At 39.5% G+C, this 26,162-nt stretch overlaps 2 protein-coding genes across 3 annotated transcripts in view; one reads left to right on the top strand and one right to left on the bottom strand.

The window, feature by feature from the left end:
* The window catches only part of PIGB (phosphatidylinositol glycan anchor biosynthesis class B), a 36,793-nt gene extending 29,372 nt beyond the window's left edge, over positions 1-7,421 (top strand). The window contains exons 10-12 of the mRNA XM_003266951.4: positions 2,464-2,677; positions 6,577-6,757; positions 7,063-7,421. Coding sequence (XP_003266999.1) covers positions 2,464-2,677; positions 6,577-6,757; positions 7,063-7,209 — 542 coding nt within the window. The 3' untranslated portion in view covers positions 7,210-7,421. The remainder of the gene's footprint in view (positions 1-2,463; positions 2,678-6,576; positions 6,758-7,062) is intronic.
* Positions 7,016-26,162, bottom strand: part of CCPG1 (cell cycle progression 1) — a 57,881-nt gene continuing 38,734 nt past the window's right edge. For both annotated transcript variants that reach the window (XM_030814057.1, XM_030814058.1), the window contains exons 6-9: positions 24,226-24,477; positions 16,991-17,112; positions 11,315-12,720; positions 7,016-8,185 (exon numbers count right to left, since the gene is read on the bottom strand). In XM_030814057.1, coding sequence (XP_030669917.1) covers positions 7,996-8,185; positions 11,315-12,720; positions 16,991-17,112; positions 24,226-24,477 — 1,970 coding nt within the window. In that variant the 3' untranslated portion in view covers positions 7,016-7,995. The remainder of the gene's footprint in view (positions 8,186-11,314; positions 12,721-16,990; positions 17,113-24,225; positions 24,478-26,162) is intronic.

The following is a 26,162-nucleotide window of genomic DNA, read 5'->3' as shown; positions in this document are numbered from 1 at the left end:
TGGCCTCCCAAAGTGCTGGGATTACAGGCGTAAGCCACCACCACCGGCCTTGAATGAACAAATTATTAATAAGTGAATCACTTTACACATGCTCACCTTATAAGAATCTTCAAATAATTGAGAACAAACTGTATCTTCTAGGGCCTTGCTGTAGGATGGGCTTGCTGTAGTTTGGACGTTTGTCCCCTAAACCTTGTTGAAATTTGATCCCCACTGTTGGAGATGGGGCCTAATGGGAGGTGCTTCGATCATGGGGGTGGAGCTTTCATGAATGGCTTGGCACCATCCTGGGGTAATAAGTGAGTTCTCCTTATATTAGGTTCCATGAGAGTTCCCCCAAGTGCTGGCTGTTAAAAAAGAGCCTGGCACCCTCCACTTTCTTGCTTCTGCTCTCTCACCATGTGATCTCTGCACACACTGACTTCCCTTCACCTTCTGCCATGAGTGGAAGCAGCCTGAAGCCCTCACCAGTGGATGCTTCTTGTACATCCTGCAGGACCATGAGCCAAGTAAACATAAATTAGCCAGCCTCAGGTATTCCATTATAGCAGTACAGACAAAGACAAGGCTGTAATGTAGCTTTTTGTATTTGAGCCTACTAAAGTAGATGTTGTTTTAGCCTACCAACCCAAGTTAAGTGCTTCAACTTATATTTGGGGATCTGCTGTGTCTGTGATTGGGGTTATTACAGATGGTTGAACTTTTAGAATCCTATTTTGTTATTTATTTTGAGACAGAGTTTCACTCTGTTGCCCAGGCTGGAGTACAGTGGCGTGATCTCAGCTCACTGCAACCTCTAACACCATGCCCGGCTAATTTTTATATTTTAGTAGAGATGGGGTTTCACCTCTGTTGGCCAGGCTGGTCTTGAACTCCTGACCTCAAGTGATCCGCCTGCCTTGGCCCCCCAAAGTACTGGGATTACAGGTGTGAGCTACCGCACCTGGCCCTATTTTATTCATTTTTATTTTCATAGAGACAGGGTGTCACCCAGGCTGGAGTACAGTGGTGTGGTCATAGCTCACTGTCCCCTCAAACTCATGAGCACAGGTGAACCTCCTGCCTCAGCCTTCCCAGTAGCTGGATCTACAGGTGTGCACTACATGCCTGGCTAATTTTTTTTTTATTTTAAATGGAGTCTCACTATGTTGCCCAGGCTAGTCTTGAACTCCTGGCCTCAAGCAATCCTCTCATCTCAGCTATTTTATTTCAAATAAAGCTAATTCTAATTATCATTCCTTTTAGTAAGTTCCTCATTTTACCATTTCAAACATCTTATAAATGTAGATTTAAGTGATAGGCTTAGTTTTCTTAATCTTGCTACATTTTTCACCACACCACTTTTCAGATTATTCTTTAATCTTCTGATCTATTTCAAGTAGATTAAAAAGTACTAGGTGACATGGATATGTGATATTCCAACTCATGAGGTATGAACTGTGGATGTTATTAACATATTCATAGGAGGAACAAAATAAAAAACACTGCCTTGGTCCCATTGAGTATTGTACTAACATTTTGGGCAAACCAAGGTTTGGATGAAGAATACCCAAGTTCAAAAAGAACTATTATCTAGTTCTATAGAAAGAGTGTATGTAAATTATGAACAAAATGTCATGCTTACTAATAAGCTTAATCTTTTCCAGTGGAAAGGCCTATTCTTGGTATTCTCAGTAGATCCTAATATGTCCATTAATAGTGGCTGTTGCTGAAGAAAAGGACTATCAGAAGGGAGAGAGACTTTTACTTATCCTTTTATACCCATCTATTCGTTCTACTTGTTTTTTTCCTTTGGTTTTTTGTTTTGTTTTGCCCCACAAAGAGTTTGCCCCTTTCGTAAATCAAAAAAGAAAAATTGTTCAGCATCTCCAAATTGCCTGACTGTAGTGGGAAAACAAAATTTCCCACTTAGTGGGAAAAAAAAAAAGTAAGACATAGCACCTTTTCTTCCACTCATATACTTATGGAAAATCTCCCAGGTGCCCAATGGCTTATTTTCCTAAGAGGACACATTATTGAAACTCGTATTACACACTAAAATACCAGTTATTAGTGCTTGGGAGATTAAAGAGGTAGGTAAATTGAATAATTAAAAGTCCTATTTATTTAGCAACTACTATGTACCAGGGCAGTCACTGGACATTTTTTCTAACACTTGAATAAGGTACTATTATCCCAATGATCAGCAAAGTAAAATAACTTGTGCTAGAACTGGAATTCAAATCTGGACCTGTTGGACTCCATAACCATAATCTTTCCACTATACCTCAGTACCTTTTACTAGAAAAAGTCAAGACCTAGATGACAATAGTAGTGAATGATCAGAGATATGACTTATTGCTTATTTCTTATTTGTCTATAACAGTATTACAGTTTTTGCTATTTCCATTAAAAATTACAGATGTATTTGCAGTTAACAAAAGATTGGCAGTGTTAAGGTTCAATATGTCTGTCTTCATATAGGATACTCATTAACCCACCTGAAAACATGGAAGAAACCAGCTCTAAGTTTCCTGTTTTTATCAAATTTGTTCCTCGCCCTTTATACTGGTTTAGTTCATCAACGAGGTACTCTTGATGTCATGAGTCATATTCAAAAAGTTTGTTACAACAATCCCAATAAATCTTCAGCTTCAATATTTATAATGATGCCTTGCCACTCTACTCCTTATTACAGGTAATAAAAGATGTTCCACTATACACTGTTAAGAAACTGAAACTGACTACTTTAAAATTCCCTTTCAGATTCCTGGATTTGAATTAATTGGTCATTGATCAAATGATAAATTTTAAACTCCCACTTATATTATTCACTGATGGAATTTAAAACACTTGAACTGTGTCAAAGAAAATGTTTTAAATAAACTTTTTTTTTTTTTTTTTTGAGATGGTGTCTGCTCTGTTGCCCAGGCTGGAGTGCAGTGGCGCTATCTCGGCTCATCGGCTCACTGCGAGCTCCGCCTCCCAGGTTCACGCCATTCTGCTGCCTCAGCCTCCCGAGTAGTTGGGACCACAGGTGCCCGCCACTACGCCCAGCTAATTTTTTCTATTTTTAGTAGAGATGGGGTTTCACCGTGTTAGCCAGGGTAGTCTCGATCTCCTGACCTCGTGATCCACCCACCTTGGCCTCCCAAAGTGCTGGGATTACAGGCGTGAGCCACCGCGCTTGGCCGTAAACTTTATTATTCTTTAAAAACAATTTACTTACACTTAATTCTGATTTAAATCAGTATAAAACAATTTGTAGGTATCTGATAGTCTTAGTAAAGAAACTCATGTATTACTTACCTTACTACAAATCTCTGATACATCTTTACACAATTTGAATTAATCTTAAAACATGGATTTTTAGGCCGGGCACAGTGGCTCACGCCTGTAATCCCAGCACTTTGGGAGGCCAAGGCGGGTGGATCATGAGGTCAGGAGATCGAGACCATCCTGGCTAACCCGGTGAAACCCCGTCTCTACTAAAAATACAAAAAATTACCCAGGTGTGGTGGTGGGCGCCTGTAGTCCCAGCTACTTGGGAGGCTGAGGCAGAAGAATGGCGTGAACCCAGGAGGCGGAACTTGCAGTGAGCCAAGATTGCACCACTGCACTCCAGCCTGGGCAACAGAGCAAGACTCTGTCTCAAAAAAAAAAAAGCATGGATTTTAGTCCAGATTTACTACTGGATTATTGCCCTCATCTTAAACTAGACTTTTTTTTTTTTTTAGATGGAGTTTTGCTCTTGTTGCCCAGGCTGGAGTGCAATGGCATGATCTTGGCTCACTACAAACTCTGCCTCCCGGGTTCAAGCGAATTCTCCTGCCTCAGCCTCCTGAATAGCTAAGATTACAGGCATGTGCCACCACGCCCGGCTAATTTTGTATTTTTATTAGAGACGGGGTTTCTCCATGTTGGTCAGGCTGATCTGGAACTCCCAACCTCAGGTGATCCACCCACCTCAGCCTTCCCAAAGCGCTGGGATTACAGGTGTGAGCCACCGTGCCCAGCCTTAAACTAGATTTTTAATATCTTTGGACATCAGTTGTCTCACCTGTAAAAATTAGGGAATGCGACTAGATGATATTCTAATGCTTGAATTAAGTGTTTCTGGGAAATATACTAAAATTGCCTTAACTATGTATGGCCTTTAAGAAGACATCCATTTGGTCCTGTGCTTGTATTTCAGGAAGCTGTATTAGTTACCAATTACCCAGTAATGGTACAGGGGCAAAGGAGCCAGATTTCCTACAGAAAATTATATACCAGGCTGGGCATGGTGGCTCACGCCTGTAATCCTAGCACTTTGTGAGGCTGAGGCGGGCAGATTGCCTGAGCTCAGGAGTTCGAGACTAGCCTGGGCCACATGGTGAACCCCTGACTCTACTAAAATACAAAAAAATTAGCCAGGTGTTGTGGCGCATGCCTGTAGTCCTAGCTACTCGGGAGGCAGAGGTTGCAGTGAGCTGAGGTCGTACCACTGCACTCCAACCTGGGCGACAGAGCAAGACTCTGCCTAAAAATAAATACATACATAAAATCTATAACTATTTAACTCAGTCTGGCTTTAAACAATCTGGAGTTAATGTCTCCTGTGCACGTTCAATTAATTTAATCACTGTGGTTATCATTTTAGGGGAATTTAACACTTGGAATACTCCTATTTAACTAATCATTAATGCCAGTAATTAATATACAATTTAGAAAAATGGAGATCCTAGCAAAAACCACAGGCTAAATGGAAGACATCAAGTATCCTTTCAACTTGAGGATTCCCTACTATATGTATATGTGGCTGAAAAAGGGACATTGATTCTCCGTGCTCACATTAGGGATAATAGTGTAGAGAACAGGAATCCTAGAGGTACCAAGATGTTCTTTATACTTAATTGTAGTCAGTTGATATCTTAGGCTTTGAATAGTTCACCAAGTTCTCCACACCTTTTCAAAGCACACAAGAGAGGAAGGTCTGATGCCTATTTTGCATCAGACTTGGAAGTAGAGAGCAACATATGTCCATTGATTAACATCCAAATAAGTAATGGCTTTACTGTGGCATAGAAAGACTAGAGTAGGCCGGCAGCTTTTTCTGAGGAATTTCTGCTTCCCTTTGAAACAAGACCTTCATTTCCAATAAATCATTATTAGGTCTTGTATACATTTAATTTATATGCATTTCATAAATAAAATAAACCTCCTGCATAATTATTAACTTCATTTCTAACTGGAAATTTTAAATGTTTGTATCAGTGAGGTTTAATTTTTCCTAAGGCACTTATAAACATGGCTTTTTGCATGACCTAAGTAACTGGCTTAAATTGTCATAACTGGTATTAGAAATGAATCCATCTTTTTTATACTCTAATCTTTTTTTTGTTTGTTTTGGGACAGAGTCTTGCTCTGTCGCCCAGGCTGGAGCACAGTGGCGTATGATCTCAGCTCACTGCAACCTCCGTCTTCTGGGTTCAAGAAATTGTTCTGCCTCAGCCTCCTGAGTAGCTGGAACTACAGGCGCATGCCACCATGCCCAGCTAATTTTTGTACTTTTAGTAGACACAGGGTTTCACCATGTTGGCCAGGCTGGTCTTGAACTCCTGACCTCCAGTGATCCACATGCCTCGGCCTCCCAAAATTCTGGGACTACAGGCATAAGCCACTGCGCCCGGCCTACTCTAGTCTTTCTATGCCACGATAAAACCATTACTTATTTGGATGTTAATCAATGGACATATGTTGCTCTCTACTTCTCAATCTTATATAAATATATAAGAAAAAAAAAAAAAACACTTCAAATTTGCCATGTGGCTGGGCATAGTGGCTCACACCTGTAATCCCACCACTTTGGGAGGCCGAGGCCGGGTGGATCACCTGAGGTTAGGAGTTCAGGACCAGCCTGGCCAACATGGTGAAACCCCATCTCTACTAAAAAATACAAAAATCAGCCAGGCGTGGTTGGTGGGCGCCTGTAATCCCAGCTACCTGGGAGGCTGAGACAGGAGAATTGCTTGAACCTGGGAGGTGGAAGTTGTAGTGAGCTGAGATTGCGCCATTGCACTCCAGCCTGAGTGACGAGAGCAAAACTCTTGTCTCCAGAAAAAAAAAAAAAAAAAAAAAAAAACTTGCCATGTAAGCTTGTGATCCGTCCCCTATGAGAGCAGAAAGGGAAGAGAGAAAGAATCCTTTCTGATTATGACCACAGTTTTCTACTTTATCAAATACACCTATGGAGAATTACTCTCCTATTAACAAGTTAACTTACCTGGTCCTGAGGACTATTTATGTTTCTGGAACAGAATACCAATGCTACAGAATGTTGAGTCCCCCTACTCACCTACTTCCCTCCTTGAAATGGACTTCTATGCACTAGTTTGGGCTTACAGGTTATACTGCTGCTGCTGCATAGGTACATGGTATGAGAAGCATGTTTTTTATCTTTGAGAAAATGAGTTAAAGGCTTGCTCCTTCACTTAACTGCAACACAGTTTACAGATTCAGATTTCACATTTTGCTAAGTATAAATGACATATCTTAAGACTAATGAAAACTTTCATGTTTTACTTGTATTTATTATGGTAACTTTTCTTTTCATAGCCACGTTCACTGCCCACTTCCCATGAGATTTCTCCAGTGCCCCCCAGACCTGACTGGAAAAAGTCATTATCTTGATGAAGCAGATGTATTTTACCTAAATCCCTTAAACTGGTTACATAGAGAGTTTCATGATGATGCATCATTGCCTACTCACTTGATCACCTTCAGCATTTTGGAAGAGGTAAGTAAACGTGAAAAAGAGGAAAACTCAGTATTTTAATTTTACCCCAGGTTTAGGAAACCCTCAGGTAAATAGATAATATAACCTTTTTATGGTCTGTTTCAACCCACATTTCATAATTAGTCTTTTCTCCAGTCAAAATGAGCCCCAGTTCTGTAACTATCAAGGTATTTTACTTCCTATAAGTTAATTTTCATTAAGCAAAAAGTTGTAGAAAACAATTAGAATAGGCAATTCTAAAATTGACTGAAACAGTACTCAGCAAAATGTAGCCTTTATTTACTTAAACATTTATTTGCTTCTAGGAAATAAGCGCTTTCCTAATTTCAAGCAATTATAACAGAACTGCTGTTTTCTTCCACACTCACTTGCCGGAGGGTCGAATTGGAAGTCACGTATATGTCTATGAACGGAAGTTAAAAGGGAAATTCAGCACGAAGATGAAATTCTGAACTTTCCGAGATAAATTAACATTGCTGAGTGGAAATATTCAGATGCTGCTTAAATACTTCAGTAAACACTGGTTAAGATTCATGGAACTTAGAAAAAAGCTGTATGAACTGCTTTACCAAATATCACTACTGAGGAAATGTATAAAATACCACATAGTATAAAATTACATGTTAATACAATGCCAGATTTTAAATAAAGACCTTTAGTTTTCCTCATGGTGTAGTTTTATTGCTTCTTCCACGATATTCAGATGTGCAAAAAATTTCACAAGAAAACAAGTCAGCAAGCTCTTAAGAGGGCAGCAAATTCTTCCAAGTCAGAGGGCACTTGAACCCACAAAAAGACAAGAAGTGAGTGTAAGATTATAAAATGTTAATGATGAAATTCCAGAACAATGTACTTTTCTCAAGCTCTGCTGCAAATTTAACACAAACATCAGTGTTAATTACACTTTGTCATGTATGATTGAGCTTGCTTTAAGCTCTTACACTGAAAGGAAGTCTCATTTCATGCACAAAATCTGTTGCATGCCTGGCTTCCTTAATAAAACTACAGTTGAACATTTCCAGTGTCAAAAAAAATTCAATGAAGCTAAACTACAGGAAAATGCAGGTTAGTAGGCTTTTAACTAATGCTTCTGAGTAATAATATAAAGTTATCAAACTGATACTTAGAAACAAAAGAAAAGACATTGTCATCTTGGTAATTTCATTAGTTTCAATACCAAACATTGTACAAAGCATATATTTTTCTCTTACAGTTGTCTAATTTAACTCAATTGTGAATCAGTATTTAGGATCAAAAGGTAATTGCCCCAATTCTATTTCAAGATTTGCCATTTGTCTTCCATTAGTGCGACCATACTTATGCCATTTACCTTCCCTTTTATAAGGCTGTGGCTGAAGGTGCTTCTGCTCTTGTTTTCGATGCCTGGAGTTTTCAATATTTACCATACGTTGCTTTTTATCAGGTCGACTGAAAGCAGTAAACACATTTTTCATCTATGTTAGAGTTCAATGTATTTAAATTTAAAACAATTTTAAATGTTTTCTCCATTAATCTATTATCTGAACACCGAAAAAAGATATTAAATATCTGAATTACAATCCTAGTATATCCATATAAAAATAAAGGAGTCTGTATTAGTTTTTTTGTCCTATAAAAGAAAAAATAGACAATAACTCTACTGGCAAAAAGGGGAAACACTCAAAAGATAACAAAGAAAAGAAATGTGACAATAAAATAATGAGATGTGTTTCCATTATTTTTCCTCCTTTCCTATAAAAATCAGTCCCTCCGCGTTGGCTTTATCACTCAGCAGAAATACATACACATCTCTCACAAACAAAGCAAAACAGAAGTCTCGACTTTTTCTTACAGCAAAGCTCACAACACCTACACCGCTTTCCTCAATGTCTACAATCAGGCTTCCGTCACTACTTTACTGAAGTCCATACTGTCATCCCCTGGCCGCCCAGTTTCCAAGCCAAGAAAACATTTTCTGCACATCAACTTTTTAAAAAGCATGACACATTTATTCCTTTCACTTGAGATGGCTTTTGGATTTTCATGATACCACTCCCCACTCTTGTCCTTAGCCTTCCCTACAACCCCATAGATGTTGGTGTTCTCCCAGGAGTCTGATAAATATACAGTCTCGGCAAAAGAGATGACCATAGAACTAACTGCCAACTAACCCTCTCCACTTGAATGTCAGTAGTTACCTCCAAACACAATTCTCATCTCCAGTTACCCTTGCCCCAAACCTTGAATTCCCTATCTCAGTGGTACTACTATCCAACAGATGACCCAACCCAGAAATCTAGAAGTCACTGTTACTTTCTACTTCTCCTTCACAAGAAATATCAATGTTACTATTTTCCAAATGTTTTCTCCTTTCCTCTTCTACTACTATTGTCCCAGTTTAGATGCTCATCAGCTCATGTCTGTATTCTATTGACCACGTACTAGCTTCACACCTTTCCTATCAATCCTCTAGGCTGCTGCCAATACATTAGTCCCGCCTTATCCACGGCTTTACTTTCTGTGATTGAGGTTTTGGTTACCTGTGGTCAACTGTGGTCTGAAAATGTTAAATAGAAAATTTCAGAAATAATTCATCAGTTTTAGGCGCGGCACAGTGGCTCACAACTGTAATCCCAGCACTTTGGGAGGTGGAGATGTATGGATCACTTGAGGTCAGGAGTTCGAGAACAGCCTGGCCAACATGGTGAAACCGTCTCTACTAAAAATATGAAAATTAGCCGGGTGTGGTGGCGCACGCCTATAGTCCCAGCTACTTAGGAGGCTAGGGGGGAGAATCACCGGAACCCAGGAGACAGAGGTTGCAGTGAGCTGAGATCGTGTCACTGCCCTCCAGCCTGGCTGACAATGCGAGATTCCATCTCAAATAAGAAAAGAAATAATTCATAAGTTTTCAATTATATGCCTGTTCTGAGTAATGTGATGAAATAATGCAGTTCTGCTCCATCCCACATGGGATGTGAATCATCCTTTTATCGTGTATTTACACTACCCATCCATTAATCACCTAGTAGCAGTCTGTTAATCAGATATACTGTTATCCTACCACAGCGCTTGTGTTCAAGTATCCCTAAGATAAGGACTATTAAGGAGATTAAGTAACTTAATAATGACCCCAAAATACAATAGTGATGCTGGCATTTGGATATGCCAAAGAGAAGCTATAAAGTGCCTCCTTTAAGTGAAAGGGTGAAGGTTCTCAGTAAGAGAAACAAAAGTATGCTGAGATTGGTAAGATCTATGGTAAGAACAAACCTATACAGTGAGACTGTAAAGAAGGAAAAAGAAATTCATGCATAGTATATATAGAATTACATTCTATCCCTGGTTTCCAGCATCCACTGGGGGTCTTGGAACATATATCCTGAAGATAAGGGGGGACTATTGTAATCTAAAATACGATATAATCTTATCCCACCCGCCTTGAAAATTCTTCAGAGGTTCTCCATGTCCTACAGGACAAAATCTTTAGCATAAAATGGGGCCCTTCATGGTCTGCATGTCTTATCCTCCAGCACTACCCTGCTTCCTTAAAGCAGTGTTATCTTCACATCTCCAAATGACTTTCCTTTTAAGTGAAATTCCCTTTCCTGTCTGCATAGCAAATTCTCATTTCTCTTCCAAAAGCTACTTTAAAAACTAAGTTCAGTTCAAAGGCCACCTCACTCAAGAAGCCTTTCCAAACATCTCCAGACAGCCTGAGGCCACCATGCCCCCATACCTTAATTTCATTTATTTACTTAGCTTCTGAGCTCCTTTAAAGCAAAAATTTTTCACTTGTCTCCTCAAGGCAGCCTCACCTTTGTTCATTATAGGACTAGATACCTGCTTAATGACTAAAGACACCAGAATCAGTCTCATTATTTTATAGACACATTATATTTATTCAGAAAGATTAAGTATTTCAAAGGTAAAAAGTGAAGCTAACATTTTAAGATTAGGTAAGTTTCATGTTACAGAATATAAAGATGAAAATGGATAAAAAGTTATTATGAGGTACACACATTAGAATTTGCCTTGCTCAGTTTGCCTCTTTGTGCCTCTACCTTTATCAAAGATACGTATGTGACTAAGTATCATAACTAGGCTGGTACATGGAATGGACAAGTGAAACTACGTGGGACATTAGAATTATTATATATGAGCTCTTCTGACTTCACAGTAAAATTTGTGTTGCTCACTCCTAGCTTCCGAAAGTGAATAAATACATAAAAGATTAAAGGAAAATAATTTCACTTAAGGTGATCTTCTCATATAAACTATAATGAAAAGAAACAAACTTGGCCAAAATATGATTTTATATATTCTTAACTGATTTTTAAGATAAAAATTAAACCATTTGCTCAAGTCAAAGTGATTAGATTATAATGAAATGTTCCATTTGTAACAGCTAATAATTTTTAGACTCCATCTTTCAATTTATTCTGAATTCTCTCAGTGGCAATAAAGCACAGCTCTTAGAAACTGTAACCTTCTAAGAAACTCATCAAATCCTAAAAATGCTATCCAATCTACAAATGTTACAAACTACTGTAATGACACGGTTTTATGTAAACCGACCTGGGTCCATATGGAGGGGAAAAAGTGTGACCAAAGAAGTGTCTATATATATATTCATCCAACTTCTCAAATACTCCATCATTATCTACTTGATATTCCTTCATGTTTCTAAGATAATCTTTAACATCATTAACAAAGTCAGTGAAGAGCTTCTGATCATGTATAAAGACACCATTTAGGAAAAACTTATTGATGAACTGATCAAGTTCGTTCCAGTGACAAAAAGTATCCAGTTCTTTTAACATGTACCTTTGAATTATCTGTCTAAATTCATCCATCCTTACAGGATTCACCACTGTGTTAAAAAGGCTCATGGACTCTTGTTGAGCACAATCAAATACACCAAAACAAGCCTCTCTGAAAGAATGAGAATTTTCTCTACAATCATGCCCAGGACTGCATTTCTTCGAATTTGTATTTTTTCTGAATTCTTTAAAGTGAACTGGCTTTTCTTTCCTTCCATCATTTTGCATAGTAGGGCCTCTATTATGATGGTTTTCTGTAGGTGCCTTATACTGTGGATGTAAATAGTCACTAAAAACTGTTCTTGGTTTTTCAGCTGCTTCTTTTGTAGCACCATATCTTTTATTACCCTTTTCATCAAAGATATTCTTGGTGGTATCTTTAAAATGTCTGAAAGTGGATTTAACTGAATCTGAGAATTTTTTCAGATTTTCCTTCACAGCTTCTTTAGCCTGCTTAATTTTCTCTTTATGATGCCTTACAAACTCCTTGGTAGAATTCTTCATGGCATCAAATGTTTCCTTAACTGAACCCAAAAGTGTTTCCTTTGACTTATTTTTAGCCCTGTGGTTTCCTCTGCCCCCTTTCTTTTTTCCATCCGTTTCTTGTTTTCCACTTTGATCTTTTGCCTCAACATACAATCTTTCCCACAAATCAGAACGCTGCTGTTCGAAGGTTAGCTTCCGTTCCAGCTCAGTGAGTCTTTCCCGTAAGATTGCTATTTCCTTTTTTTCAGTATATACATTGGGAGAATCTGACTTGCCATGTAACTGACTACCACTGAACTGCTGGAGTTCCCCTCTTAAAGCCGTAGTTACTAGTCGTTCTCTCTCCAGTTCCCTCTTTAGCATCTTTGCTTCTGCCAACAGAGTCTCCCTTTGACTGAGAAAGCTGTGTTTTTTCTGCTTTTCCTCTTCCAAATGCTGCTTAAGTTTCTGATTTTCTTTAACTAATTCAGTACTGGCCCCTTTATCTTCCAATATTCTAATCTGTTCTCTTAGTTTGTTTAACTCTTCCTGTAATGAGGATAAGGCTTTTTCTTCCTTCTCCAGGGATACTCGTAAATACTGATTTTCTGTAGCAAGGTTCGTCTTCTGAGTTTCAAAGGACATCTTCTCTGCTTCAGTAAGTGTCCAACACCTTGCAAGATTTTCTTTCAATGACTACATTTTTTTTTTGAAAGAGAAGAAGTAAAATGTCAAGTGCTTTAAAAGCTGAACTTAAATCTTTAAGATATAATACCCCCATAAGCTTTTGTGTCTTTACTTCTACAGATACTACCCCTCAGGTAGTATTTTCAATAGTATAAACATTGGGAAATACAGGGTTCATATGCAACACAGCAGAGAGCTACATCAAATTGAGAACTATAGCATGGCGGAAGAATTTTTTTTTTTTTTTTTTTTTTGAGATGGAGAATCACTCTGTCGCCCAGACTAGAGTGCAGTAGCGCAATCTCGGCTCACTGCAACCTCTGCCTCTTGAGTTCAAGCGACTCTCCAACCTCCCAAAGTGCTGGCATTACAAGCATGAACCACCATGCCCGGCTGGAAGAATTTAAAAGACAGAAAGTTAGCTAGAGCTTGCAGGACTAAAGGCTTTTCTGAATCGGGAAGGTAAATTACCTTTTATAAAAGGTAAAATTATTAGCTGGGCGTGGTGGTTCATGCCTGTAATCCCAGCACTTTGGGAGGCTGAGGTGGGTGGATCACGAGATCAAGAGATCGAGACCATCCTGGCCAACGTGGTGAAACCCCGTCTCTACTAAAAATACAAAAATTAGCTGGGCATGGTGGCATGCGCCTGTACTCCCAGCTACTTGGGAGACTGAGGCAGGGGAATCGCTTGAACCCGGGAGGCAAATGTTGCAGTGAGCCGAGATCGCACCACTGCACTCCGGCCTAGCGACAGAGTGAGACTCTGTCTCAAAAAAATAAACAAATAAAAAATAAAAGTAAAATTACATCGAGAGCTGACTTATGGCTTCAAAAATTGTACTCAGTGTACCCTTCAAAGGATGAAATTCTAACAATCTTAGTCCTATTTGAAACATTTTAGTCCTATGCAATTAACATTTCTAAGTAAGTACAGACAAGCCAGAAATTCTATAAGCATGTTAGAAGACAGACTGAATCTTGAACATTTATAACTAACTTATCCAATTTTATGGTAAACTTTTGAAGTGACTGTCACTCAGATTACAGCAGTTCTGTAATCTGTACAGATTAATATAACTCTGAAGAGTAATCTATAGATTACTATAACTGAAAGTCAGCACCCGTGGTAGAAATCATGGTCAATTCGGCTTATAGAATTTTACTGCTTCGATAAGGGTATCCTTGACTGATTTGAATTTTCTTTCAAACATATGCATTAGTAACAAAATTTAACCAAAAACAGTCAAAACTTAAACAATATGATTTAATAGGTTCTTACAGCATTATACATCGAATTAAAAATATCTTATGTATAAATCTGCAAAATGATACTTAAATTTGGCTTAATTTATCACAAATGTTATGGTTACCCCATTTGAGTCAGAGCAGTCAATTACCTGGATTCAGAAACAAGAAAAAAAAAAGGAAAAAAAAAAAAAAAAAACTCCTTTAAGAGAATGACACTATTTTACACTTGAAAAATAACTATCTAAAATGACTGCTTCACTTTCTGGCTCATTAATCTTCAGAGAACAAATAAAGATTTAAAATTTAATCACAGTCATTTTATCTGCTCTACCTGTATGAGAGAAAAGAAGTTTCTTCTACCCAACAGCAGGGGAGTGTGGAGTAGAAGAGACTGATGCACTGGTGTGGCATAATCTTGAAATGCACAAGCACAGGAAGCCACAGGATGAAAGAAGAGTACAGCATTCCTCACGCAGGAAATATGATGTTGACATAAGCAGATCCTGACCAGGTCTTCCAAAGAGCTTCAAAATCTATCTGATCCACACTTAACAGCCAGAAACAAGAGATCTGCAAAAACTGGCTCTCTAGCTGGGCAGAGTGGCTCAATCCTTTAATCCCAGCATTTTGAGGCCAAGGAGGGAGGATCACTTGAACCCAGAAGTTCCAGAATAGCCTGGGCAACATAGTGAGACCCCATCTCTACAAAAAATTTAAAAACCAAGTTGGACATGGTGGCGTATGCTTGTGGTCGCAGCTACTTGAGAGGCTAAAAGCCAGGAAGATTGCTTGAGCCCAGGAAGTTAAGGCAGCAGTGAGCCATGATCGCACCACTGCACTCCAGCCTGGGCAATAAGAATGAAACCCTGTCTCTTAAAAAACAAAAACAAAAACAAAAACAAAAAAAACAGGCCAGGCGCAATGACTCAACACCTGTGATCCCAGCACTTTGGGAGGCCGAGGCAGGCAGATTACCTGAGGTCAGGAGTTCAAGACCAGCCTGGCCAACATGGTGAAACCCTATCTCTACTGAAAATGCAAAAAATGAACCGGGCATGGTGGAGGGAGCCTGTAATCCCAGCTACTTGGGAGACTGAGGCAGGAGAATCACTTGAACCCAGGGCACAGAGGTTCCAGTGAGCTGAGATCACCCCACTGCACTCCAGCCTGGGCAACAGAGCGAGGCTCCATCTCAGAAAAAAAAAAAACAAAACCCAAACCCAAACCAAACTACAACCTCTCTCTAGAGATTTATGCATGGTGAGTTTTCCAAAAGCCAATGTTATCCTATGGAACCAGAAAACATTGTGGTGAAGAAGAAAATGGCATCTTCTAATACAGGTAGGAAAAACTGAACTATTTGTAATTAACTTCAGAAGTACCTCCCTGTGTCTACAGCCATAAAACCCTGAATGCGGCCAATCTCCTCTGATGGCAGAAGCTAGGCAGGGTCTGGCCTGGTTAGTACCTGGATGGGAGACGTACCTCCCTGAAAGATACAATTTAGTTACAAAGTAGTATTTTTGTCTTTTCAAGAAATATAACCTGTAAGGGAAGCATACATAAATTAAGTGTGAGAATTGGGGGTGGAAAAATGGAGGAAAAAACAATAGCTTTTCTTTCCTTTTCCTTTTTTTTTTTTTTTTTTTTTTTTTTTTGAGACTCAGTCTTCCTCTGTGGCCCAGGCCGGAGTGCAATAGCGTGATCTCAGCTCACTATAACCTCTGCCTCTGCCTCCCAGATTCGAGCAATTCTTGTGCCTAAGCCTCCCAAAAAGCTGGGATTACAGGTATGTGCCACCACACCCAGCTAATTTTTGTATTTTTAGTAGAGACAAGGTTTCACCATATTGGCCAGGCTGGTCTTGAACTCCTGGGCTCAAGCAATCCACCTACCTCAGCCTCCCAAAGTCACCAACTTTGGGAATTTGGGAGGTTGCCACCACACCCAGACATAGCTTGTTTTTCTACCCTGAGTTTCTCTCTATATCCTTCCTAGGAAAAAACTAGATAGGAGACCAGCTATTTTGCTGATCCTCATAAACCCACAGAGGTGTTAGGTAATGACAGAATGGACAGTACAGTCCCGTGAGATGAGATCTAGGTGAGTTATAGGCAGAAAAACATAACATGCTCTCCCTTCCATCAGAATAAAAAAAACAATGGAAAGGAATGGCTATGTCCCCTGATCAAGAGAAGATCTTAGAGAGGTTATAAAACCACAACTCTCCTCTTTCCCTCCTGCCGACTGAAAATGTTTGCTTCGCTCTGTGAAAATAATGTTAATAAAAATGTCTATATACACATATAAAATGTCACTTATAAAAGATGTTAACTATAAAATAGCAGCTAAGGATAAGAGTTCTTAAGTCAAATCCTTAGAATCAATTAATTAGCTCTCCCAAACAAAACGAAACAAAAAAAGGCCATGGCCGGGCATGGTGGCTGACACCTGTAATCCCAGCTCTTCAGGAGATTGAGGTGGGTAGACAGAGGTCAGGAGTTCGAGACCAGCGTGGCCAACATAGTGAAACCCCGTCTCTACTAAAAATACAAAAAAATTAGCTGGGCATAGTGGTGCACACCTGTAATCCCAGCTACGTGGGAGGCTGAGGCACAAGAATCGCTTGAACCCAGGAGGTGGAAGTTGCAGCAACCTGAGGTTGCACCACTGCACTCCAGCCTGGGCAACAGAGCGAGATTCCATCTCAAATAAACAAACAAACAAACAAAAACAAACCAGCTCTGCCAGTTGCTACCTTGAGAAAGTCACTTAACTTTTTTTCTAAACCTCTTTCCCACCTATACAAGTTAGTAATTGCTTAATTCACATGTTGTGAGAATAAGAGAAATACTCTATATGGTGCGCTCATGACAATCACTAAGACACACTAAGTACCCGTACTCAATTCAATAATGATCAGCATTATTACTGATTTACTAATCTGCACTAATAAGCACAATAAGCTCTAACTAATAAGCAAAATAATTGCTAACAATTATTTTAAATATTTGTTAGTGGCACATACCTTATAATCTATAGAAGATTCTTGTTCCTGCTGACACTGGGAAAGATAATCCTTCATATCATTCAATTCATCTTCATGTATCTTTCTGACTAACTGTTGACGCTTCTGAATCTGAATTGTGCCTAAAATAAATATTTTTATTAAGGGTATGTAACAAAAATATTATCATTAAATGTTGTATATATTTTTAATATTGGTAATCTGCGTATGAGCTATGTAATCTTTTTTTTTTTTTTTTGAGAAAGAGTCTTGCTCCGTCGCCCAGGCTGGAGTGCAGTGGCGTGATCTCAGCTCACTGCAACCTCTGCCTCCCTGGTTCAAGCAATTCTCGTTGACTCAGCTTCTTGAGTGGCTGGGACTACACGCAAGCGCCACCAGGTCCAACTAAATTTTTTATAGAGACAGGGTTTTGCCATGTTGGCCAGGCTGGTCTCAAACTCCCGGCCTCAAGTGATCCACCCACCTTGGCTTCTCAGAGTGCTGAGATTACATGTGTGAGCCACTGTTCCTGGCCATAACCTATGTAATCTTGACAATCATTTCATTCAGAGTATCATCATTTCACCGTTCTTTAAAAATTCTGATTACATAAATAAAGAATAAATAACTGAGGCTGGGCACGGTGGCTCATGCCTGTAATCCCAGCACTTTGGGAGGCCAAGGCAGGTAGATCATTTGAGGTCAGGAGTTCAGGACCAGCCTGGCCAACATGGTGAAACCCCATCTCTACTAAAAATAAAAACAAAATAAAATAAAAAAAGAAAAGTAAGTGAAAGCCCATGATCAATCATTCATCAAATGGTGGTGAACGTTAACATAAGTAAGGCCAAGTAGGCTAGTTCTTAAAAACATTTATTTACATATACCCAGGAACATTTAAGCAGTTCACTATCTTTTGTATTAAAACATACAGGCCAGCCCATATGGCTCTAACCAAGAGAACAATTTATGTAATGTTCTTATCTTACTATATTGAAGGCACTCAGCTTTGTTGTTTTGGGGGTTATCTCTTAAGTACAAAAAGTGTTTCAGCCTCCCTTATACAGAGAAATGAACAAACCCTGGTATTTTTTCACAGGTCGTAAGTCAATAAGGAAAAATGAAAATCTTTTTTTTTTTTTAATATTTTGCCTTAAGGATACAACAAAGCCCAAAAAGTACAGCACAGAAAATAATTGGCTAATGGTGATTGTGCACCATTCTCAAGGCCAAATTTGTTAAGAATTCTGCAATGGTTAAATCTGTACTGGAGTAGCAGTGTCCTTATCCCAACAGTGATAAAAGAATTGGACAGGCACAGTAGCTCACGCCTGTAATCCCAGCACTTTGGGAGGCCAAAGCAGATGGATCACCTGAGGTCAGGAGTTCGAGACCAGCCTGACCAACATGGAAAAACCCTGTCTCTACTAAAGTACAAAATTAGCCAGGGAGTGGTGGCGCATGCCTGTAATCCCAGCTACTCGGGAGGCTGCAGCAGGAGAATCGCTTGAACCTGGGAGGTGGAGGTTGTGGTGAGCCGAGATCGCGCCACTGCACTCCAGCCTGGGCAACAAGAGTGAAACTCCGTCTCAAAAAAAGAATCTTAAACCAACTAGGATTCTTCATATTTTCACCCTAAAAATCAAAATGTTACTTTACTCAGACATGCTGTTCACATGCTTCATGTATGGGGGGAAAAAAACACGAAATCAAAAATAAGGCAAAATGCAGTTAGCAACCTTAACATTACATCTACTGAGTATAGATACTATAGAATTTTACAAAGAAAGGATGCAATGATTGCTATTTCTTCCCTTACTGCTATAAAAATTATTTTAAATGTCTTCAATACATCTTGAAAAACACTAAAAACAACTTTTGCCAATTTACAGATAACTGTTACATATTCTAGCTATGATATTCTGTGTTAGAATTCATTTCCTCTCTTTACATTTCTCAATTTATAGAAGCATGGCAAGCTTGTTTCAAAATCACTAAGCAGAAGCCCAGATTTTTTTCAAATGTTGAAGGAAATTTATCTATAGTTCCCAGAGTAACAGAAAACTTCTGCAATTTCTATTTCAAACTGCTAAGAAGATTAATTCCTTTGCCCACTGGAAAATAATCTAAAACTGTGTTGAGGTCTGAATTCAAGATAGTATATATAGCATATGCTTGATTACTGTCTTAATGTGGCCTTTTACAGTATTACTGACTAATCACTTGGGGGTTTTTCCTACACCTTCAGCTGCCTAAAGTCTTATCCTCAAGATACAATCTTTGGCCTAGTCATGTCTACAAATGCTGCTTATTTTACCATGTTGCACCACTGTCAGATTTTGCTATCACTCCTATTAAGAATTCCAAGCTACAGATCTTGTCCTAACTTCTCATCAGAGCTTCTAGCCAACACATCCAGCTGCGTAGGGGGCCTCTTTGTAGGGTGGAAAAAAAAAAAAAAAATCAAACCTCAACACCTGCCCCAAACCAAATTTGTCTAGAACAAACTTGGGTAAAACCAAACCAAACTGTGCTTACCATCTATTTATCATCTGGCAAAACTTCCCCAGTAACCCCAACTCCAAAAGTGAAGCAGGTAGCACATTTCCTACAATTTAATAAACTGCCATTATTTTCCATTATTCCTTCAATGTCCCTTATTCCATTCCCACTGTTATTCCAATTGTCAAGGTCCTCCTCACCAAATATCCGGATTATAGAACTCTTAACTGACTATTCTACATTTTCCCATACCACTTTTTCCACACCAGCAAAAAGTTCTAGCACTTTTTTCTCTAACCTGATAGCAGGTTACTCAATAAATCAAACTTTCCTGTCTAGATTCCAAGACGTTTTACAATACACAGTTGACCCTTGAACAACATGAGTTTGAACTACATGGGAGGATGCAAAATCCAGGTATATGGAGAGGTGACCTTTCATACATGTGAGGTCCGCAGTCAAGGGACTTTAGTATGTATGGATTTTGGTATGGGGGTGCATCCTGGAACCCATCCCTCATGTACATAAAGGGATGACTATAATAGCACCCCACCTATTCCATTATTTCTAAATACCTACACTCTGCTGTAGTCCAAGCAGTCTTCTCACTGCTCCCAAACCCAAGATTACTTCTTCCTCAGGTTATCAGATTATCTATCGCTGGAATGTTCCACCTTCCCTTGAGTCTACCATAAACTTACGATGATTAGACACAACTTAAATCTTACCACCTCCAGGATAATTCAGTAAGTGTATCCTTTGAGCTGTAATTCATTCTGTGCTCTGTAACTTAGCATCTAGATATCTTGTTATATGACAGTCTGCCGAAGAGCCAGGTAGTCTATCAATACTTAAAGCAACTCGAGGAGAAAACCAAATCAATTGAACTCCACTGATGATTTGGAATGTTGACAGCCACAAGCAAATGTAAGAATAAGAAAGACTGCTTTCTCATGAAACTTTTTAATAAAACTTCTGGAAGCATTTTCAGAACCAAATACCTGGAGTACACTGCTTCACTATCCTTAGTCATGCTAGCTTTCTCTTCCCTGCAGTATAGATCTGCCAATTCAAATTTGTATGGCACCAGGGCTGGCAAATGCAGAATGATTCAATTAGTAATATGGTATTGTTAAATTATTATAAAGCGGGCCAGGCACGGTGGCTCATGCCTATAATCCCAGCACTTTGAGAGGCCAAGGCAGGCGGATCACTTGAGGTCAGGAGTTCGAGACCAACCTGGCCAACAGGGCGAAACCTCATCTCTTCTAAAAATACAAAAATTAGCCAGGCGTGCTGGTGGACGCCTGTAATGCTAGCTACTCGGGAGGCTGAGACAGAAGGATCGCTTGAACCTGGGAGACGGAGGTTGCAGTGAGCCAAGATCGCACCACTGCACTCCAGCCTGGGGAACAGAGCAAGACTCTGTCTCAAAAAAAATAAAATTATAAAGTGAATGAATGACTACGGGATGCAATGACTGACTTTACGGTGAATAGGAAATTCAAAACGGCTCTGAAATCAACTCCAAAGAATGTTGAGATCAGTGCTGAAATTTAAAAAATGTGACGTCTTGCCAGGCGCAGTGGCTCACGCCTGTAATCCCAGCACTTTGGGAGGCCGAGGTGGGCAGATCACCTGAGGTTGGGAGTTCGAGACCAGCCTGACCAACATGGAGAAACCCCGTCTCTACTAAAAATACAAAATTAGCTGGGCATGGTGGCGCATGCCTGTAATCCTAGATACTCGGGAGGCTGAGGGAAGAGAATTGCTTGAACCCGGGAGGCAAAGGTTGCGGTGAGCCGAGATCACGCATTGCACTCCAGCCTGGGCAACAAGAGCAAAACTCCGTCTCAAAAAAAAAACAAAAAAAGTGATGTCTTTTAAGTAGTGACTTGGAAAAGTCATTTAGGTTAGGTCTTGTATGTTAATTCAACTAATCTCATTACTAGGTAGGCCTACTTCATAATATATTATCCAGGCTTTTCATAGTCTGAAAAGGCTAAGATGAAGTAAAGGACAATGTTTTATTAATTAACTATTAAGGTAAATTTCACTAATAACCAAAATCCTACATAACAGAGAAGTAACTTCTCATTTTGAAAGCACTCCTGTAAAATTATTTTTCTACAAAATATTCAAAGGTTATGTAAATGGTGAAGTTTTAATGCAATTTGGATTAACACTTTAAATCACTATCCAATTTTTTTTGAAGTAAGAAAAAAAGATTAAGATAAGATCTTCTCCATTGTTGCCCTCATGTTTACTTGTGGAGGGAAAATCATACTCAAATACATATTGATTAATTTGTTTCGGCTAGATGGTCTATAAAGGTAAATATATATTTCAAATCAAATCTTATTACAACAAATTTCAAGAAAGGATACAAATAATAGTATCTCAGTATTAAATTCAAGCAGGTATCCATTAGAAGTCTAAATACATATTTTTATTAATATAAATATAAGAAATACATCTTGCAAGCTCTGACTTTAAACAGGTATTGTCGGCCGGGCGCGGTGGCTCAAGCCTGTAATCCTAGCACTTTGGGAGGCCAGGGTGGGCGGATCACGAGGTCAGGAGTTCGAGACCATCCTGGCCAACATAGTGAAACCCTGTCTCTACTAAAAATACAAAAAAAATTAGCAGGGCGTGGTGGCGGGCGCCTGTAGTCCCAGCTACTCGGGAAGCTGAGGCAGGAGAATGGCTTGAACCCGGGAGGCGGAGCTTGCAGTGAGTCGAGATGGTGCCACTGTACTCCAGCCTGGGGGACAGAGCCAGACTCTGTCTCAAAAAAAAAAAAAAAAAAAAAAACAAAAAAAAACAGGTATTGTCTTCATTAAGTTTATTCTAACATTACACTATGTTGAATAATATACCTTTTCCACAAATCCACATAGGGTACATGTAATTCTTCAATCTTTGCATAAGAAATACATTTTTCGTTTCTTGGTTTTTTTTTTTTTTGAGACGGAGTCTCGCTTTGTCGCCCAGGCTGGAGTGCAGTGGCATGATCTCGGCTCACTGCAAGTTCCACCTCCTGGGTCCACACCATTCTTCTGCCTCAGCCTCCCCAGTAGCTGGGACTACAGGTGCCCGCCACCACACCTGGCTAATTTTTTGTATGTTTAGTAGAGATGGGGTTTCACCGTGTTAGCCAGGATGGTCTCGATATCCTGACCTCGTGATCCGCTCGCCTCGGCCTCCCAAAATGCTGGGATTAGAGGTGTGAGCCACCACGCCCGGCCAAGAAATACATTTTTCAAAGGAACTAGCAAAATGAAAAGTTAAGACTGTGGATTATGCAGGCAAAAAAATCTAAAAGTAGTTAATATAAAGCAAGCTACAATTTGGGAAGTTGACAAGATCTAAGACATTTCCTTTAAAAATGTCTCTACCCCAAATTCCAATACAGCAAAGAGAGTCAAAGTTCAGGTTTCAAATACTCCAGTCATTGTACAAACACATACCTTAAATAAGAGACTCAGGCCAGGTGCGGTGGCTCATGCCTGTAATCCCAGCACTCTGGGAGGCAGAAGGGGGTGGATCACCTTAGGTCAAGAGTTCAAGACTGGCCAGGTGCGGTGGCTCACGCCTGTAATCCCAACACTTTGGGAGGCCGAGGCGGGTGGATCACAAGGTCAGGAGATTGAGACCAGCCTGGCCAAGATGGTGAAACCCCATCTCTACTAAAAATACAAAAAAATTAGCTGGGCGTGGTGGCAGGCACCTATAGTCCCAGCTACTCAGGAGGCTGAGGCAGGAGAATCACTTGAACCCAGAGGCAGAGGTTGCGTTGAGCCAAGGTCGCACCACTGGACTCCAGCCTGGGCGACAGAGTGAGACTCCATCTCAAAAAAAAAAAAAAAAGAGTTCGAGACCAGCCTGGCCAACATGGCAAAACCCCATCTCTACTACAAATACAAAAAAATTAGCCAGGCATGGTGGCGGGCGCCTGTTATCCCAGCTACTCCGGAGGCTGAGGTAGGAGAATTGCTAGAACCCTGGGGGTGGAGTTTGCAGTGAGCTAAGATCGTGCCACGGCACTCCAGCCTGGGCGACAGAGTGGGACTCCGTCTCCAAAAAAAAAGGAGAGATTCAATGGGTGAGGCTCCTAAATGAAAAGTAACACCAATAGAATACCTTCCTCTTCTCACCCAAAAGGCATTTAAAGGCTTTGAATTGATAAGATAATCAACACATATAAACAGTATCAATCATAATAAAGAGCAAAGTATAAGAATAAAGATGACAAACTCTCAATTCATGTGAATCACAGAAGCAACAATGAAAATTACAAAGTATGATACTTACATGAAACCTCAAAGTAGAAATAATGAACACTTATTATTTACACATTTCAAATGTAACTATTTCAACTGGGATTTAAATAATCTTCCTAATAAAGTCACACTTCAACTTAGTTTAACTGTGATTCTAAATGTAAATGATTTGCCTCATGGTGAGCATTTCAGATTTTTAATCTTCCAATCTTTTAACTTTAAAAGAGTCACAAACATATATGGTTATTATCCTTACATTTCTTAATAACTACTACCTTATTTAAATAAAAAGCTTTGTGAGATAGGCAGCACCCACTTTCCCGAATGAGAAAACTGAGGCTCAAACAGGCTTCAAGTTTTCAAGGCCATACATTTAATAATGGCACTGAAAACAGATCTCAAGAGTCTTCACTCTTAAGTTCCTCTACACTATCCCCTCAGGTTATGTATAACACATTTTTGAATACTTACCATAGAAATGTCCAAATCCCATGCTGATTGCAATCACCAAAGCAAGTATAACACACTTATTGAGACCACTACTGAACTGACGTTTACTCAGCTCCTTAGAAGGTTCAGTTTCTTGTTCAGCAACTAGCCGGTCTTCAAATTCTGAAGTAGAAACAGTCTTCTTCCTAGCGCGGCGTCGTCTAAAGGCAGGACTGGGCTGATTACTGGTTTCATCACTACTTGATTCATCGTCACTAGGCTGAGATGAAAGTACTATTAAGAAAAAAGTTGACATTTAGCAATTCAAAATCTTGGAAAAGCTTTCCCAGTAAAAATTATTTAGAATAATAATCAATGCCATCCCTTACATGCCTTTCTACGTAAGATAGCCAAAAACAAAAACCAAACAACATAAACAAAAACACGGGTTTTCAACTCATTAACATAAAGCCAAAACATAAAGCATTTCAAATGTGATACACAAGAATCTGTTAATCATACTATTTGGTGCTTTGAGAGCCTCTGTTTTTTTATTTAACCCTCCTCGCCTTATAGTTTACACTATTAGAACAATCCTTCATTCGCATAGCCTCAAGTTTCATTGCTGGCCAGGAGCAGTGGCTCACGCCTGTAATCCCAGCACTTTGGGAGGCCGAGGCGGGCAGATCACCTGAGGTCAGGAGTTCGAGATCAGCCTGGCCAACATGGCGAAACCCCTTCTCTACCAAAAATACAAACATTAGCCGGGCATGGTAGTGCACCTATAGTCCCAGCTACTTGGGAGGCTGAGGCAGGAGAACCACTTGAACCCGGGAGGTGGAGGTTGCAGTGAGCTGAGATCCTGCCACTATACTCCAGACTGGGAGACAGAGCAAAACTCTCTCTCAAAAGAAACAAAATTTCATTGCTATTACAGGTATAAACAAGTATTATTTCTGGAAAGAAAAAAACATACTCTCTGTCTCTTCATTCAGTTTCAAAGAGGTAATTTAAGTGCAACTATTTAAGGAACACAGGAAAGTACACAAGCATTTCCTGTGACTTATAAAGTAAAATAACTACCAAAAGTTTCCTTGGGTGTATCTGGTCTCTAGTTTCATTTCCAACCTAATTAGCCCACGATCAAGGTTCAAAGCACTGTATTTTAACATAGGTTTCCAGAAGTCAGATGAGCCCTTCCCTTCGACTGCCACTCTTACTAGAAGGTTATTAATTTTACCCTCTAGTAAATATGTCAGCATGAGGAAGTGACACAACAGCTATCTCCGATATTAAGGACTATTCTGGTGCTGCTCCTTTATGAAAATAATAGTAGAGAAAAACAAACTAGTGGGGAAAATTTGCACAAGAAATCCCAAGTCCAGGAAACAAATTCCCTGGAAAAAAATCACCTTCAGTTTTTTCCAAATGCATAATTTCTTAACACTGTTCCTTATGTCAACAAACTATATGTTGACACAGAAGCTTCAATTACTCAGAAATAATTTCCACAAGCTACTTAGAGGAAAAGCACTAAAAATAAGGATAAAATATGAACTCCAATACAAAGAGCTCTAAAACAACAAACATTCATGCTCCAGAAAAGCAAAAACAGTTCTTCAGAAGACAGGATATCCATGCCACAGGAAAGCTGGTGATTTAGGTTAGGCAATATTTTTCAGAGATGGATCATGGAGTATTCAGTTCACTTTCACACTTACAACAATAAACACAAAGACAGAAGGCACTACTGAAATGAATGAATATTCCTAATATTTAGTGATACAGATGCCACTGAGAGATCTTTTTGGTCATGACCCTTATGCCCATCATGTTTATCTGGTTATTCTTGATCACTAGTTTTTCAAAGATGCCGTCGCCTCAGGTGTGAGGTTATATTTCTTGGACAAAGAGAAAGAAAGGAAGACTTAAACAAAGCATTACATAATACAAAGGCATTCATGATCATGGTTAGAGTA

The sequence above is a fragment of the Nomascus leucogenys genome, chromosome 6 (assembly GCF_006542625.1).
Source record: "Nomascus leucogenys isolate Asia chromosome 6, Asia_NLE_v1, whole genome shotgun sequence".
Lineage (NCBI taxonomy): Eukaryota > Metazoa > Chordata > Mammalia > Primates > Hylobatidae > Nomascus > Nomascus leucogenys.
This window is presented reverse-complemented; position numbering and strand designations above follow the sequence as displayed.